Raw genomic sequence first — 17,011 nt, 5'->3', positions numbered from 1 at the left:
AAAATGATAAAATATAATTTTTTTAAAAAAATACATATTACATATAAATATATTATTTTATTATATTCGATTAAATTACGATCTCGATTAAACATTTAAATTTTTAACTTTACAAACTCGATAATCAATTCGATTTTTAGAACCTCGTATAGGGTAGGGTGTTCACGAATTGGATTGGTTTGGATTTGGAATAAAATAAAAAGCGAACCAATTAAATTGTAATTGGTTCGGATTAATTTGGTTTTATATTTTTTTTTATTTAAACCAAACTAAATCGATTAATAGTGAATTGGTTCAGTTAGGATAATTGAATACATGATGAAATAGAAATTAAAAAAAATTTAAAAATGAGATTTTTTTTTTAAAAAAAAAAATAATGTAAATATGATAGACATGTAATTCAACTAACAAGTCAATAATATTTTAACAATAAAAAAATATTCATAAATTCACAATTATTATAGAGTTAGGTTAATTAGTTTAAAAGTTACATATATATTATTAGAATTTATATTTTTTATTTAATAAACAAGTTATTGGATTTTTGGATTGGTTCAGATTCTGGTTTTTTAAAATTAATATCCGAATCAATTATGATCGGATATCATCGAGTTAGATTCAATTATACCGAATTATTCATTAATTCTAGAACTAATTTAATTAATTCAGTTCGAATTCAAACGAATAATCGAGTTACCCGAATTCGTGGACACCGTAAAAATACTCAATATTTTGCTAGCATATTAAGCTGGTTGACGCTGTTGACTTTTTGATTAATTGAAATGGAGTATGATTGAGTAGTAAAGCTGGCAATGAATCCAATTAATAAGGGAAATATAGATGATGATGAGGATCACAATCACATGGCTTAATTGACAATTAACAATGGTATCCACAAGCTAAGGCAGGCACAATGATAACTTTAAGCACACTGCTATAATCTTCTTTCCTTGTTTAGCATACAAGGTACTATTCTAGTTGATGTTACACCCTAACCAAGCTTAGATGCTTTTAAGACACCGTACTTGAAGCCCCACATGATTTTCATCTTACTCCATTAATTTCGTTTCGGCCCATCAACCTTATTAGACTATTAGTTGATGAACATGTGACACATAGATATATAAATATATATTCGTACACACTTATTATTTTGGTTACTCTTTGAGGATTGAATTGAAGCCTAGGTAATGTGATATCTACCTCTTAATTCTCACTTTCCTCCTACAAACAGCACAACCCTCACCATTCACCAACCACATTCATTCACAGTAGCTCACAAGCCCAACTACAACGTGTCTTTGAAATATAGGAATGAAGAAGTAGGAACTAGGAACCCCATTGTGGACAAGGCACTCTATATTGGTCCCATCCCCATATCACAAAAGATCATGAATCAGATATTGTGTTTTTTTTTTTTTTTTCTTAGATTGTGGCTTTTCAAGCTGAAGCATAAGCTGTTTGGTCAATTTTTGAAGGAAGCTAAGTGACTTAGGAGAGAGATTGGCTTTGTAATTTTGTGTTTGGAAAGAATAATGCCAAATTATTTGTTAACCTAACATAAACTCCTGTATACGGTGAAAACTCAGGTGCAGTTAACTTCATATGAAGTTGATAATTGAGAGTCGTTAAATAATTTAACAAGTTTGGCTAAATTATCATCTAACGACTCTCAACTATTAATTTCATATGAAATTATCTGTACTTCAGTGGCGGAGCTTAGTTGAGACAAGGGGGGCCAAACTTTTGTTAAAAAAATTAGTAGTACTTCTTCAAAAAATAAAAAATAGTTCAGTTGGCTCAAATACTTTATTATGACTTAAAATACCAAAGTTCAATCTTCATCGCTATTCAATAAGTAATACTCCCTCTACTTTTGAGTTCAAATATAAAAAATTAGGTATTTTTTATTTATGTAATTTGATATTATTTTATATTTTACTGTTTATTTAATTTAATTTTTTATATGATAAAAAATATTAGAATATTCAATAAGTATTGATATTATTGTATTTGTATAAATTGATAAAAAATTCAATAAATATTATAAATTTTAATATTTGTTCTTCTAACTTCTTTTTTACATATTTTACAGGATATATATTCAAATTTTTATATAAAATAATCGTGAAAAACTAAAGAATTGATACAATTTTTTAAGAGGAAAGCTAATATTCAAGAAGGAGAACATATAACTTTTATAATATCAACACTTGTAGATAGTTCTTCTACTTTAATAAATCATGAAGAAAGTGAGATACAACCTTCAAAAGTTTAAAGAGTTACGTCTGATGAGTTTGACCTTAATTATTTGGAACGAGACCTTGAAAAACGGCTTTAAATTTGACAATATCACCCAAATCAGAGAAATGAGGTTAGACAAACTTATCTTCAATGGATTCATATCAAAAGTATCTTGACAATTATCTTCTGTCTGGCCCAAAATTTTGTTTCAAGAAGTACTTGAGTATTCACTTTGTGGCCTTGTGGATGATAAAGATATTAAGTTTTTTTATAAAAAAAAATTGATTGGATATAAATATTACATTAACGTTGTTCTTAATAATCCTTAGTCTTACAACTTATTTGTATAAATTCTTGAATCATGAGAATTAGGCAAAGCCCTGTATTAAGGGACAACTTAGTGTTGGTAATGGAAGAATGAGAACATTGATCTTGAATCTATGCAGCTCACAAGATCGTCGTCTTGTTGATGTGGTCAAATAGCAAAGCCCCTCCTCCATTATTGTCACCCGCTAATTAAATAACTAATAATGTTGGCTGGACCAATCTTTCGACTATAATTCACACCTTATTTTTATTTTTACTTCAAAAAATGCATAACTAAAACCCTTTCAACAACATAATGATTGTAACCAAATCTTGTTAGTTCCATTAGCTTAATTTATCCTAAAGAAATTTGAAGTTTTTTTTTTGGGGGATGGAAGTTGTCAGTGTCTATTATTTAAGTATGAATTATAGTAGCTAAAATCTCGATTTAACTCTTAAAATCTTTTGATAATATAATTTTAAATAAATCTATCGATTTTACGAAATTTGTACTAAGTCTAACGATTTTACGATTTAAATCTTATTAAAATTTTACGTTTTACGTTTTTATTTTACTTTTTCGATTTTATGTAAAATCTCAATTTTCTCTGGCTTGGTATGACTGAAGGGAAGGAATCAAATCTCACATATTGAAGAAATTATAATTATTGCAATCAAGTAGCGCCAATAAAACTATTTTTATTAAAATTGATATGATTTATAGGGGAAAAGAAACACTCAGAAAATCGAAATCAAGCGTGATGGACAATGATCAAAAGGACCACATCACCAGAAAATGGGTTCCGTGTTCATGGCTGATTAGGACCAATCAGGGATGCCTACAAAGACACATGTTTTCATATAGGCCAATCAATAAAGAGGAAAGAAATATTAAGATCCCACACTAAACATTTGATGTCAAAGGTTTTTCTATTTTTGTCACGATGTGATGTCCAGTTAAGATTTTTTGCTGTTTACAAACCATGAATTCAATGGCCCATTAGCCCAATATATGATTTTTTATTATCGTTGTTTTTATTGAGCCTGGAAATGCTGTTAAAATTGAACCAATTGCAACATAATGGTCATTCATTAAATGCGTTATGGAAGATATAATAATAGACTTGAATGGGTTTTTTTTGGAAGAGGTGCTCAAAGTCTTTGATTTTAATGAGAAATGGGTTAAGCTGTTAATAAGTTGAAGTTGTGTGAAAAGTGCAAATTATAGGATTAAAATCAATAAAAATTTATCAAGAAAGATAATTTCACAAAGAGAATTAAGAGAAAAAAATCCTTTATTTCCCTATTTATTTATTATTGCTGTAGAAGTTTTTACTATTTTTATGAATGAGGCTCAGAATAAAAATTTAATTACCGATATTAAATTAACTCTTAATGCTCTCTCATTAACTCATTTACTTTTTGCAGATAATTGTATTGTTTTTGCTGAGGCCAAAAAAGAGAAAGTATATAAGATTATTCAAATTCTAAACATTTATACTAAAGTTTCGGATCAAAAAATAAATCTCCAAAAGTTAGAAATTTTCTTTGGCAACGCTATCTCAATTCAAACAAGGGTAAATATAGAAGAAATTTTGGAGATTTCGACTTGGGATAACCCAGGAAAATTCCTTGGCTTACCATTCAAATGGGACAGGTCAAAAAATCAGGCCTCAGCATGGATAGAGGAGAAAATTGATAACAAAATTGAGGGTTANCGTAGTAAAATTTTGCAAGAACTTTTGCAATAGACTTAGCGCAAAAATCGCAAAATTCTGGTGGGCAACTCAAGGGAAAAGAAGAGGCATATACTAGAAGAGTTGGGAGAAAATAAGGGCAGCGAAAGAGGATGGAGGATTAGGTTTTAAGAATTTTGAAGTACAGAATCTAGCCCATTTAGCTAAGTAGGCATGGAGATTAATCAATAACCTGAAAATAACATAAGTAAAAATTTTAAAACCACTTTTATTTTTTTAATGGCAATTTTTCAGTAGCCAAAAAGAGCAGAAAGGCTTCGTATTGGAATAGCATTTTAGAAGGGAGAGATTTTTTTAAAAGAAAAGATTGATGGAGCATTGGTGACGGATCAGAGATTAATGTAGGAGACGAAAATTGGATTGAAGGAAAGGGGAGAATAGAGCTCCCAATAGGAGACAGGAATATGAAGGTAAAAGAACTCCTAACAGTAGGAGAGGGATGGGATATGGGAAAAATTTAGAGCATTTTTTTAAATTGGGTTGGTGAGAAAATTATGAGGATACCAATAAGCCCAATAAATAAAAAAGATAATCTGATTTGGCCATATAAAGCAAACAGTGAATATACGGTAAAAATTGGGTATCATCTAGCAAAAGAGGAAAAATTCAAATACAAAATCAGGCAACATCAAGTACAGCTCTGAAGAAATTATGGAGAACAATATGGAAAATGCTTATACCTCAAAAATTAAAAATATTTTTTTGGGAGCTTATCATAAGATTTTCGCTATGAATTATAATTTGTTTAAAAGGAAAATGGTGAAGAATCCTACTTACAGCATTTGTCAAGAGGCAATAGAGACAGTGAAACACCGTTATTACTATGTCCATGGACTAGAGCAGTTTAGTATGGATCCCAGATTCAATGGTTGCTTACGCCAACTAATATGACATATTTTGCAAAGTGGCTACTAACAATCATTAAAAGATTGAAGGCTGAAGATGGGTGTGAAATACAGGAGAGGATAAACAGTTTAGGATTTATAAATTGGTCTATATGAAAAGTTAGGAACTACAACAAATCAGCCCAAAAGCAACAATTATTATGGCAAGTATCAAAGAAGCAGAATTCAGGAAATCAATAAAACAGGAAGAGAAAGTAAAAGAAGCAAAAATGAAGAGAAACAAGAAGCAAATTACTTGGAGGCCACCACCGTATAGATGAATCCTTCAATAGAGAAAATGGAGTGATAAGGAAGAGTGATAGCAAGATTCTATCTGGATCAACAAGGAACTTCAAATTAGACAATATTAGACAACATGAATGGTCCTTCGAACATAGCAGTGGGAGCAAGATCCCAGAAACGGAGCTGTTGCAGTTAAATAAAAGATGAGGAGAAAGACCAAGAAGCTTCAAATTTGAGTAATTATTAATAGCATTGGAATATTCAGTGTCCGACTAGTGGGAATCAGAGTTTAGAGGAAGTATTTACCTGGTGTAGCAGAAGGAGATAGCCGCCGAAGCACGGTAGTGAGGAGTTATCCTTCATCCTCTGCGGCGGAGAGACCTTATCGGATTTGTTCAGCCGCATCAAACCTTGATCCAGAACCGATGATCAGCCGGAAGAGGGAACCACCGTGGTCAGCTTGTGGCAGCCATGGAAGCACAGAGACAATGGGAATCGGGTTTTGGGTCGGGTGAGTTGGGGTTCGGGTTCGGTTAGGGTTTTCTGGGCTTAGCCCAAGAACAAAAAAAATGCCCATTCATTCACTTTGGGAACAAATTAACAGCTTTATATATCAAGTCTAGTCTTAAAAAGAAATATTTTTAAGTTAAAAAAAAAAGAAGCATAGCTTTAGATTTAGAAAATTTCGGACCAAAAGAGATAAAAAGTGAATTTCTTCGAGATAACAAAGATTATCTTTCAAGTGGTGAATTTTTGTTTGATCAAGATTTAAAAAAAATGAATTATGTTTGATATGTATTAAGCATCTTTCATTCATTCTTATTTTTTCACATGATATATTAAGAACAATAAAAACAAGAGAAAAGGACAAATAGGTCCTTGACCTTTTGTCTCGCGGATATTTTCGTCTCTGACCATTGAAAAATACTTTTAAGTCCCTGATCTTCACAAAATTTGGACGGATCAGTCCCTGACAGAAGCATTTGGACGGATCAGTCTCTGACGGAGGCATTTGGACGGAGGGACTGATCTGTCCAAATTTTGTGAATGTTAGGGACTTAAAAGTATTTTTTAATGGTCAGAGATAAAAATATCCGCGGGACAAAAAGTCAAGAACCTATTTGTCATTTTCTCTAAAAATAAAGTACTTGCCTTATATATTAATAACCAAATTAAGGTATCTTGATGAATAACTTCGTAATCATTTTTTTTAAATTAGTGCAAATGAACAAAGTAGCCATTACTATGACTTGAAGAAATATCATATTTAAAAAATTCTAAACATTTTGAAAGTCTGTTGACGCGACACTCGATAGTAATACAGTACAACTACACATTTAAATATTTTTTATAATTAAGTCTAATTAAATTAATTTAAATTCAAGAAAAATCATTTTTATCGCATTAGTTACTAGAATGTACACACGTGCGTTTCAATAATGCAAATTCTTATTTATTTTCGTCTTTGTGTTTGCGTTCTTTTTCTTTTTGATTTTTTTCTTTCTTTGTCTTAGCGTATTCTTCTTTCTTCTTCTTCTTAGCATTAAGTGAATTTCAATTAGCACACAAATGAACTGTTCAGATTTAAACAAATAGTTAAAAAGATTCAATTATTAACAAAAAATACATTGAATTCATTTTTGGATCCAAATAAACTTCAATTAAACTAAAAAATGAACCGAAATTACTTAAAAAATAAAAAATTTGGTCAATACTTATCAGTAGCATCAAGTGAATCTCAATCAACACACAAATGAACCGAAATAAACTAAAAAATGAATCGAAATTATTTAATGATGACATCAGAAAAAATCAGAACTAATAAAGATGTTAGTAAAATGTTGGTGTTATTGGTGATGACAATAACGAAAAAGGAAAAGAAAAATAAGAAGACACAACATTGGCGGAGGAGGAGAAGGAGAAGGAGAAGGAGAAAGAAAAGGAGGAGGAGAAGGAGAAGAAGACGCGTAATTTGAAATGTTGTTATAATAACTTGGTTAGACTTGGTTAAGTATTTTGCTTGAATGTAGAGCTTTATTGATAATAATGATAGTGTATACAAGTATTTTTATCCGTAATAATATTACGGGAATATAATTTTTTAAAACTACGACGGTCCTTACATTATAGATTATGGCACAAAAAATTTATAGCATTAAACTACTTTTACATAAAGGTCGTAATGGACAAAAGTCCCTGTCGGCTAAGAAAATCAGGGTCTCTGTAAATAAAAAATTGAATAATAATTTTTCTAGAGATTATTTACTAGAATGATTATAAAGATATATATATAATATAAACACGGATTTAGAAACAATAAATAGAACTATAATTTCTCTAACAAAAACCTGTAAAGATTATTTATTAGAATGATTGTAAAGATTATTTATTAGAATGATTATAAAGATTATAACCATTACTCAAATAAATGCTAAATAATTGAAAGAACTCAAATAAAATAAAACTAAGTCAACTAATTACAATCGAAATAATATAGTCTATCCATACTCATCTAAAGATCCCACTAAAGCTAAAATATACTTAAAACCAAACCACGACCTCTATATGCCTAAAGGCACAAACTACTAACCTCACTGAAAAAGAAAAAGACCTAACTAATATCTATTGACTATCAATTAAAAATTTCTTCCCATTTGGAGAAGTAGTTTTGGTCTAAGTCATGGGAGACCTATCCACTTCTACCTCTCTCTCCAAAAATATCTATCATTTCCTGGTCTGAAACAGCTTGAGAATGCTCAAATGGCTGAGAGCAAAGAGTCCCAAATATCTTTTCTTCTGACAGAAAATTCAATGAACTGTCACATAAAAAAAATCAAAAAATAAATCAAGTCAGCATTAATAAGCAAAATCATCAATTTTATCATTTTAAAGCTAACCAAAAAAACAGCATTTCCAACCTAGACACCCCGTCGAAGTTCTGAATTTCAATTTTCTGTAATGAACTTTCAACAACTTCTTTATCACAGGCTTCTATTTCTACTTCTGGTTGAGTTTCTACTCCTATAAAATTACAACCTAAATCAATAAAATAGTTAGATTCTGACAGGTATTTAATTTGCAAAAGAAGGGACAACTCACCATCCTTTCTACCAAACGTGTTCTTACACGCGTCACATCTACAGTTCATGGAACATCCAATACCAGCCTTTGAAAAACAAATCACACTACCATTAATAACTGATATTATAACTAAAACTAAAGCATTCATGATACATAGCAAAGATGTATGAATACCTGAAAACATTCACAGTATTTCTTTTGGCAGAGTGATTTCTTGCAGTTACATCCTCTCTTGTGTCGTGATGGTGCTGGAGTTTTATTTGGGTCATTCTGAAAGTGAAAAAAATAAATAAATCAATAAAGTTTTAGAACGAGGTTAAATTCCAGCTAGCATAAAATGAGAGTTGAAGTTTAATTTCTGACCCCAATTTCAGGTTCAGAGATGACTTTAGGAGTAAAAGCGAGAGGGTTGCGCGACTCAATCTGCTTGCGAGCTTGAAGGACTTCCTCTCTATGATCAAGTTTGTTGTGGCAATTCTTACATGAGCAGTTGCCAGTGCAGTAGGTACGAGCAGCAAAGCACTCACAATATCTTATCAACAAAAAGTCATAAACAACAAAAATATAAGTTCGATTTCAAAGGCCTGTCACATTGTAACTTACTGCTAATTAATTTATTATTATTATTATTATTATTATTTGATTTTAAATCACTTATTTAACTTACAGTTTCAAACACTTTGACTTTTTGCAATTACAACGCTTGCAGTCTCCATGTCTTTTCTTTTGGGGACTATTTTGATTGACATCTTCATCAACAGTGAAATCTGATGCATAGGAACTATCCTCAATTGGCTGAGGCCCAATGTCTGATAAATCCACCTCCATTGCCAATGGATCCTGATATTCATGGCTGTTATAGATTTGCAGGGAAGTGCAACTAGGAAGATTAACATGAATTCCACAAGACCAATTGTCATTACTTATGACTTTTTTGCCTCCCTTCAAAGCTGCAAGTGCATTCAAATCTAAGCCAACTGCAGGCATAGTGCATTGCTGTGAACTACTATTGCATTTTGCAGCAACCAGTTGCTTTTCATTAGAATGTACAAGAGAATCAAATTTTAAATTATGATCTGAATTCTTCCTTTGCACATTGGCCGTCTCAAAGTCTAGACATCGCCTCCGCTTACTACCGTTCATCACAGAAACAAACTGCAAACAAAAGAAATAGAGCTTCAAATAAATAATTTACTTTTGCCAGGACATACCATGAAGCAATTGGCTAAAATCTAGAGATACTCGCTAGAATTATAATTTATAAATGCAATGCAATGTTCACAACTAAGTATAATATTCATAATTGGTCGCAACAGTAACAAACTTATCTACCTCAACATTTGCTTTGTCTTTTGTATTGCTAGTTATGGCAACGTAATGTTTGTCCTGCATTTGGTCTATGACTGCTAAGGGCTCAGGATGATATTCTTCTATTTTAGCTTTGCTATCATCTCTCAGACCATTATATATGGAAGATTCCGGTATCAGAGACATAAGATGGGAATCTGGCTTCTGCATTATATCCTTAAAAGCCGCTGCTTCATTTGGGGAATTGAAAACGAAGAAATCAGTATCTCCAGAGATTAAATTATCACAATGCTCTGATTCTTGCCCCTTCGGATCAAATCGAACCAACTCCTGATTAAGGACTTCAATTGAATCAAGAGAGTTATCCACATGACCAGGATCATAGCCAGGGTTACCCCAATTATTATATTTTAAGGCCTGTGGTATCTCAGCTGAGAAGTCTGTGTGCTCACCAGGTAGAGCAATCGAATCATCAACTGCAGATATTCCATCATGAAAATTTCCCTGAGATTCCCTCGAGTTATGATATGGATGACATGAATCTGCAATAGCCTCGTCACTTGTCTGAAATTTATTACCATCTTCAGATGACACCCCAGGCCTTGATTTCCCAAAAGGGTTATGCCTAGAGATGTGAATAATAATTAACAAGTCAGAAATAGTTCATTGAACAGTATTCATACAGATATAAGCAAATAAAAAATAATCAAACAAGGAAGAGAGAAAAACCATTTGAACATCACCTCTTGAGCACTTTTGATTCCTTGAAACTGGTGAGATTGGGTGAAGCAAAAGCACGCGGAGGGGATGGAAAGCTAAGCGAGCTAAACGTTTGACCAATCTGATCAGGCTTCTCGGGCTTTATAGGCGACAAACCGTTGATGAAATTGAATACAGGGGAATCCTGCCAAGAGCAAAGAGAAGAAATATAATTAAAAGTAGATTAATTAAAAGGATTAATTCATGTAAAAACAGATAATCAAGACTATAAACAAATACAGCAAATAAGAATGTACTTGTAAATATACATATTCAGCATCATAACTAATTGTACCTTTTGCAGCATTAACCGATGGGAGGAATGAGTGAATGACCACTAACTCCAAAACAGAAGATGATAAGAATATTATAATAAAAAAAAGGAACTTGAAAATTGATACCAGCATGAGACCTCTTAACATTTTTTATGGAAAAGTATTTCAGAGTGCCTAGAGTACCTTCCCCATATAAAATTAAAGGTGCTCTCCGATAAGAGGATAATTATGAAACGCAAACCACAGTACGCGAAACGCAAAGCAAAAGAAACTATTTGCAATCCCTACAAATCAGTGGCGGAGCTTTGTAGTCACAGGGAGCCATTATAAAAAAAAATAGTAGAACCATTACAAAAAGTATAAATAGCATAATTGGTCAAATGTTATGTTACTAATCAGGCTACACCCTCTTTGATACTCACTTCTGTCACTCATCCAGTATTTTTCTTTTATTTCAAATTTAACATGTTGGACCCTCCAAAAGTTATCTTTTTTTTCAAATTTAACATGTTGGCCCCTCCAAAAATTATCCTCAAGTTCCGCCACTGGTGCAAATTGAACTGCATGGTGAGATATTCATAAAACAGATATTCCAAAAACAAGAAAAATCACACACATAGCGTTTTCGTTTTCCATGAATAGACATGCAGAGAAGGCAGAATGGGAAGAAGAAAACGTAAAACCTGGACACGAGAGAGGGAAGGGTTGATCTGGTTCCTCTCCGGCGTGCCCATGACCATTGTTGTGCGTGGCTATATCACAGGCACACAATGCAACAGTTTGTAACTTCGTATGAGTATGAGTATTCCTTATAAACGAGGTACAGAGTATGGAGCTTATCTCTCTCTTCTTCCCCGGAGCTGTTGAGAAAAAGGCGGATAGGGTGGCAAAAGAGAAAAGAAGGGTTTGAAGAAGCGGGAAGGCGGGAAGAGACTATTAAATATTAATTATCTGGTGGGGACTACTCACTAGTCACTATTTCACTTCGTTTTTTTTATTTTAAATTTTTATTATTTAAAAGAAATAAGGTTAGCATTCATTTATCTTTACACAAAAAGAGAATATTTCTCCGCGAGTGGCTAAGCCACCCCCACTCATGCCTTCGACTTAACCTGACCAACCCGCAAACAATGAAATAAAGAGAAAAAACTGCATAAACTGATAAAATGGGTGCAGACAGAATTGCCGGAAAGAAGCACAGATGGAACTGTCGTTTGTCTGAAGGAAGCGCAGATAGAACTGCCGCTAGTATGGAGGAAGCACATATGGAACTGTAAAGAAGAAGCGCAGACGGAACTGCCGCTTATCTGAAGGAAGTGCAGACGGAACTGCCAAAAAGAAACGCAGACGAAACTGCCACAAGAAAACACAGACGAAACGCAGACAGAACTGTCACGAGAAAACGCAAATGGAACTGCCACGAGAGAACACAAATGGAATTGCCACAAAAGAACGCAGATGGAACTGCAACGAGAGAACGCAGACGGAACTGCCAAAAGAGAGCGAAAACTATATGATTTCTTCGTGAGAATAGGTAAGCAGCGGATGACAATGGTGTTTGATCATTCGACTCAAAAAAACACAAGACATAGAAAATATACTAGTCGGTGAGGTGAAAAAGCATCAAAGGAGTGATAAGAGGGAAAGAAGAATGACATAGAAAAAAATGCAAAAACTACGATGATTTCACCACAAGGAAAACAAACTATCCTCTTCAAGGAGGATACTATGGCTCTGATACCATGTTAGAAATAAGAGACTAAACTGGAAAAGGGATTTGTGTATTATTAAGTGTATTCAAGTTGTCTAGAATAATATAATATAAAAGGGTATTTATAGGTACTAAGAGAATCGTAATAATAAAGACATAATATCCTATAATAAATATTCAGATATGTTAAATAATGCTAATTGATCCTAATTATATTCTAACAATATGAATATACTTATATAAAAATATGTTTCAAGTAGATGTTGAACCAAATTTTTTTGAAAAATTTAAAGCTAAAGCACAAAAATATATTTATAGATATTTTATTTTTTTAACTAAAAATATAATATTATTTGTCATATTTATTGAAATTCCAAGTTAAATATGAATATTGATTTTTAAAATAGAATAAATATATTTTAAACTTTTGCATCTAAAAATAATATTCTATCAATGTTAGAATTATGTAGATAGATAAATAATAGTAAATATAGAATTATTTAGGATGGATAGAACTAAGTACATATTTTTATTGAAAATATGAATTTAAAAATATTATATTCAATTCTCAATAGTCAACCTCTCATTGAACTATTATACCTTCAAAAGATTTTTGAAGAAATGAAATAATTTTAGGTATATAATTTTTTTGTAAAAATTTAATTAATTCAAAATATGTATTGTCGTTGATTAAAATATTATTTATTTATTTTTCTAGCATTCTTTATTATCCAATGATCATATTAATATAATTTAATTCAATAAAATTATTTATCATCATTTGATTGAATAAAAATTCTATTTTATCTGAAAATTTTAGAATTTCTCAACCTCAAGATCATCTATGTTAAATCTAGGGGTGTGCATGGGTTGGGTGAAACCGGGTTTGATGTGACTCAGACCCGACCCGAAATATATACCGGATCTTCTATTTATTAGACCCGAACCTGGCCCTAGACCCGACGAAACATATACATTTTCAGGACACAATTATACCGGGTAAAAACCGGGTGAAAATCGGGCTGTTAACATTACATTACATTGATACCTTCTTATAAGCTAGCATGTGAAAATATCCAAATTTCCAAAACTCCAACCATTATTTGACATGATAAAATTCACTTAGAAAAATATAACAAGAACCAACTCTTCTCTAAAATTAAAGTATAACCATAATCAATACTAATATTGTCTAATAAGACCAAATATTTAAATCAATATAAATAACACAATATTATGCATTAGTCTAAAATTTTATGCATTTTAAACATAAAACATTAACTTATAGTCTTATAATAACTAATAACACAAAATATTAAGGTTTACAATACTTAAATTCCACATAAGAATAGCCATCATCCATCACTAATAACACAAAATATTAATTGTGTATGATAACCGGGCCACCGGGCCGACTTCGGGTGACCCGAGCCATGGCCCGGACCCGACCCGAAATAATGACCTTGTCTATTTTGGAGACCCTTATCCGGCCCTAGATCCGGTGAAATCACACAAAAATAGCCCCTAAAGTGTTCGGAGTCGGGCCGGGCCATGCATACCCCTAGTTAAATCATTAAAAAATATAACTGAGAGTGCGGAAGTGTCCCTTCATTTGAGAGCATGACTGAGATCGGAGAGCTTGGCTCTTGTGGTACGGTTCTTTAATCTTCGTCAACCAAAATCTTATGTATCCTTGATAGGCTGAATCACAATTCCACTATGGAAAAAGAGCTACAGAGACGAATTTGATGTGTTGGAGACCAAAATCCTGAAGTCATTATTTATATTTGAATGTGACATTCAATAAACCCTAAAACTCAAATAAAATAGTATCTATGGTTTTAATCTCATTTATCCAAATCAAAAGTAATAATGACTTATTTAATTTAACATTTATGATAATAAATGAGATCACCGTGATATAAGTTATTTAATGTGAAATTACTTAATTTGCAATTTTTTTTTTGTGACTACTTAATTTGCAATTATAATTAATATATGTATTACCCATAAATATATTAAGAAATAATAATTTCCTAACAATCTTCCACTTAGTCTATGCATATATATTTTCCTGGGATAATCACATCTTATAAATTTTATGCGCACATCTGAATGTTATTTCTCTGATTACTTTAGTAATTTGGTTTGTCTCCTATATCAGTTATGAAATTACCGCAATTTTTATCACATTAGTGTCGCAACGAAACCATGATGATCGCCGTACTAAAATACTCAATCATATAGATCAAATTTGAATGAAAAGATTCAGAAATTACATGCAAAAAGATCTCATGCATGCCTATTTTCAATTTGTCCAATTTGAATAAAAAATTTATTTTATTCGATGATAGACTTAGATGAAACTGCAATGGCAACGCTCGGGCTCATAGCGACGGCGACTAAGTGATGAGTATGTGAAAAAAGAAGAAAAGAACTTAACAGATACTCACAATGAGAGAACGAAAGAGAAAGATAGAGAGAGTGAAAGAGACTCGGCAGGAGAGAGGTGGCGACGGGCTCAAGAGCGATGGTAACGGGATAAGCAACGATGGCGACATGAGCTGTGAAGAGGAAGATAGGAGCTGTGAAGGGGTAGGCGGCAGTGATAAGCTCAACAACAACGATGACGGAGCTATGAGACTTTTTGTGAAGAAGCCGAGAAAAAGACTGTAGGTAAGGATGACTCGATTTCTCTTGCATAGCTATAGAGCATGGACTGAAGCTACGATGAGAGACAAATCCTAATTCCTAAATTCCACCATGTCCCGTCCTAAGCAAAATCTGCCACGACTTGAGTCAAGTTATTACCCTCCCCAACTGGGTATGGACGGGTTGGGTACTCGCGTATTCGGCTGCTCATGTCAAGTCTAACCACGTATTGATGCTCTATTTATTAAGGGTATATTACTAGCCAATGGATTGCTACATACACAAGACGAGATTCTAACTCCTAATAGTTGTTTAAGCAGACGAATAAGATGATTACTTAACAAACTCAAATTGATTAAGATAAATACTAATATTTGTATTTGTTGTTTGTGTTCTTTTTGGCCAAATGCAATGTATGTATTAATTTAGAGACTTTGATAATAGAATGAAATGATTCAATTGAAAATTAATATTAAAATTATAAAAAAATACCAAAAAGTACAAAAAGAGTACATATCTATCTTTAATAGAATAGGTTTAACTAATTCTAGAGAGTAAAATTTACTAAGTATGATTAATTAGAATAATAACTAATTTAATTATTCACTATTAATCAAATTCACGTGAGTCTATTAGTTGAAAGTAATACTTTTATGTGGATTTTGTACGAGTCTTTTACTTTTAATCTATTATACTCTGGTGTTACAGTTTCGCAGATCAATCATTTTTCTCTTCTCAAGCAAGTATTTTACTGTTTTTGAGGTAAGCCACATATTGTCGCATTATTTATCCGAAACTAAAAAAACATTTAGTTCAAAGATAAAGTAAAAAGATAGGTATTGTTGCTAGTGATGTAAGTTGTTAATTTTTTACTATTGATTATTTTATTTAAAAGACTACTTTTTTTTTTTAACCATTCATTAACTCTTTTACGCAATATTTCGTATGTAGGAACTAGATTTGCGTGTATCAATGCTGTAACTTTAGTTTTTGTGGATGCTGGAATTCCCATGCATGATCTTGTAACTTCAGTGCTAGATACCTTAATAGCACCCATTTGCTTGGTATGCATCTATTTTACTCGACTTTTCAATTGGCTAAATTCAAGTTTGTGTATTTTTTAAAACTGCTCAACTTTTAATTTAGCTTTGTGGCCGATGTTACAGTTGAAATTATACTAAAATTGAATAAAGTGACATTTTTTCAATTAATTTTCATGGCATCATTTTAATTTTTTATATTTCTTTTAGTCAAGAATGTAAGTTAATTTTAGACTTTTCTTTTTTGTTATTCCAACATGTATTATTTTTTTTTGCTGGCTGTAAATAGATTCTAAACTATTAATTGACATTTTGAAAAAATGTTATGCAATTGAGTACAACTGAAGACTATAAAGCAATTACAAATTACATCTCGGAAGTAAGTGTTGATTCTTAATTTTTCTGATCATTCTCAAAGAAGTCAAATTATAGCCTATTAATTTCTTAGCTTAATTCAGGCGCGAAAGTTACGTGTCCTTTTTGCTCTTTACCTGAAAATATTTTGAAAATATTTTTATATATGGGTTGTCTATGTAACAAGAAATGCAGAACTTGGTAAATTTATTTTGTCTTTGATACTTTCAAGCTTTTAATTTTCTATATTATTTTAGTAAAATCTCATATTTATTTTGTAATAATTTTATTTGGTAATTTTTTTAATATTAAACCCATTTAATTTAGAAGATTTGCTTTTTAATACTAAGTATTAGTTCATATTTTTATACTATAGATAATACATATATGAATGTAA

The 17,011-nt window shown here is 31.8% G+C and overlaps 1 protein-coding gene and 1 long non-coding RNA gene across 3 annotated transcripts; both read right to left on the bottom strand.

Moving 5' to 3' along the window:
- On the bottom strand, positions 5,271–6,138 carry LOC107641744. The gene is made up of 2 exons (XR_001620410.2): positions 5,741–6,138; positions 5,271–5,617 (listed from the first exon to the last, which is right to left on the bottom strand). It is a non-coding gene; the product is annotated as an uncharacterized LOC107641744 (long non-coding RNA).
- Positions 7,834–11,744, bottom strand: LOC107640306 (protein tesmin/TSO1-like CXC 2). Of its 2 annotated transcripts, XM_021123281.1 has the most exons (9): positions 11,541–11,744; positions 10,567–10,727; positions 9,848–10,448; positions 9,183–9,670; positions 8,879–9,047; positions 8,690–8,785; positions 8,534–8,600; positions 8,353–8,455; positions 7,834–8,250 (listed from the first exon to the last, which is right to left on the bottom strand). In XM_021123281.1, exons 1-9 carry the CDS (start codon positions 11,595–11,597, stop codon positions 8,124–8,126), a joined length of 1,869 nt encoding a protein of 622 aa, XP_020978940.1. In that variant the 5' UTR covers positions 11,598–11,744; the 3' UTR covers positions 7,834–8,123. The 2 variants fall into 2 exon arrangements, with proteins under 2 accessions (XP_020978940.1, XP_020978939.1); XM_021123280.1 differs by having other exon boundaries at positions 8,353–8,600.

Source organism: Arachis ipaensis, chromosome B05, assembly GCF_000816755.2.
Source record: "Arachis ipaensis cultivar K30076 chromosome B05, Araip1.1, whole genome shotgun sequence".
NCBI classification, from domain to species: Eukaryota; Viridiplantae; Streptophyta; class Magnoliopsida; order Fabales; family Fabaceae; genus Arachis; species Arachis ipaensis.
Note: the sequence above shows the minus strand (reverse complement) of the source record. Positions and strands in the feature narration are given on the sequence as shown.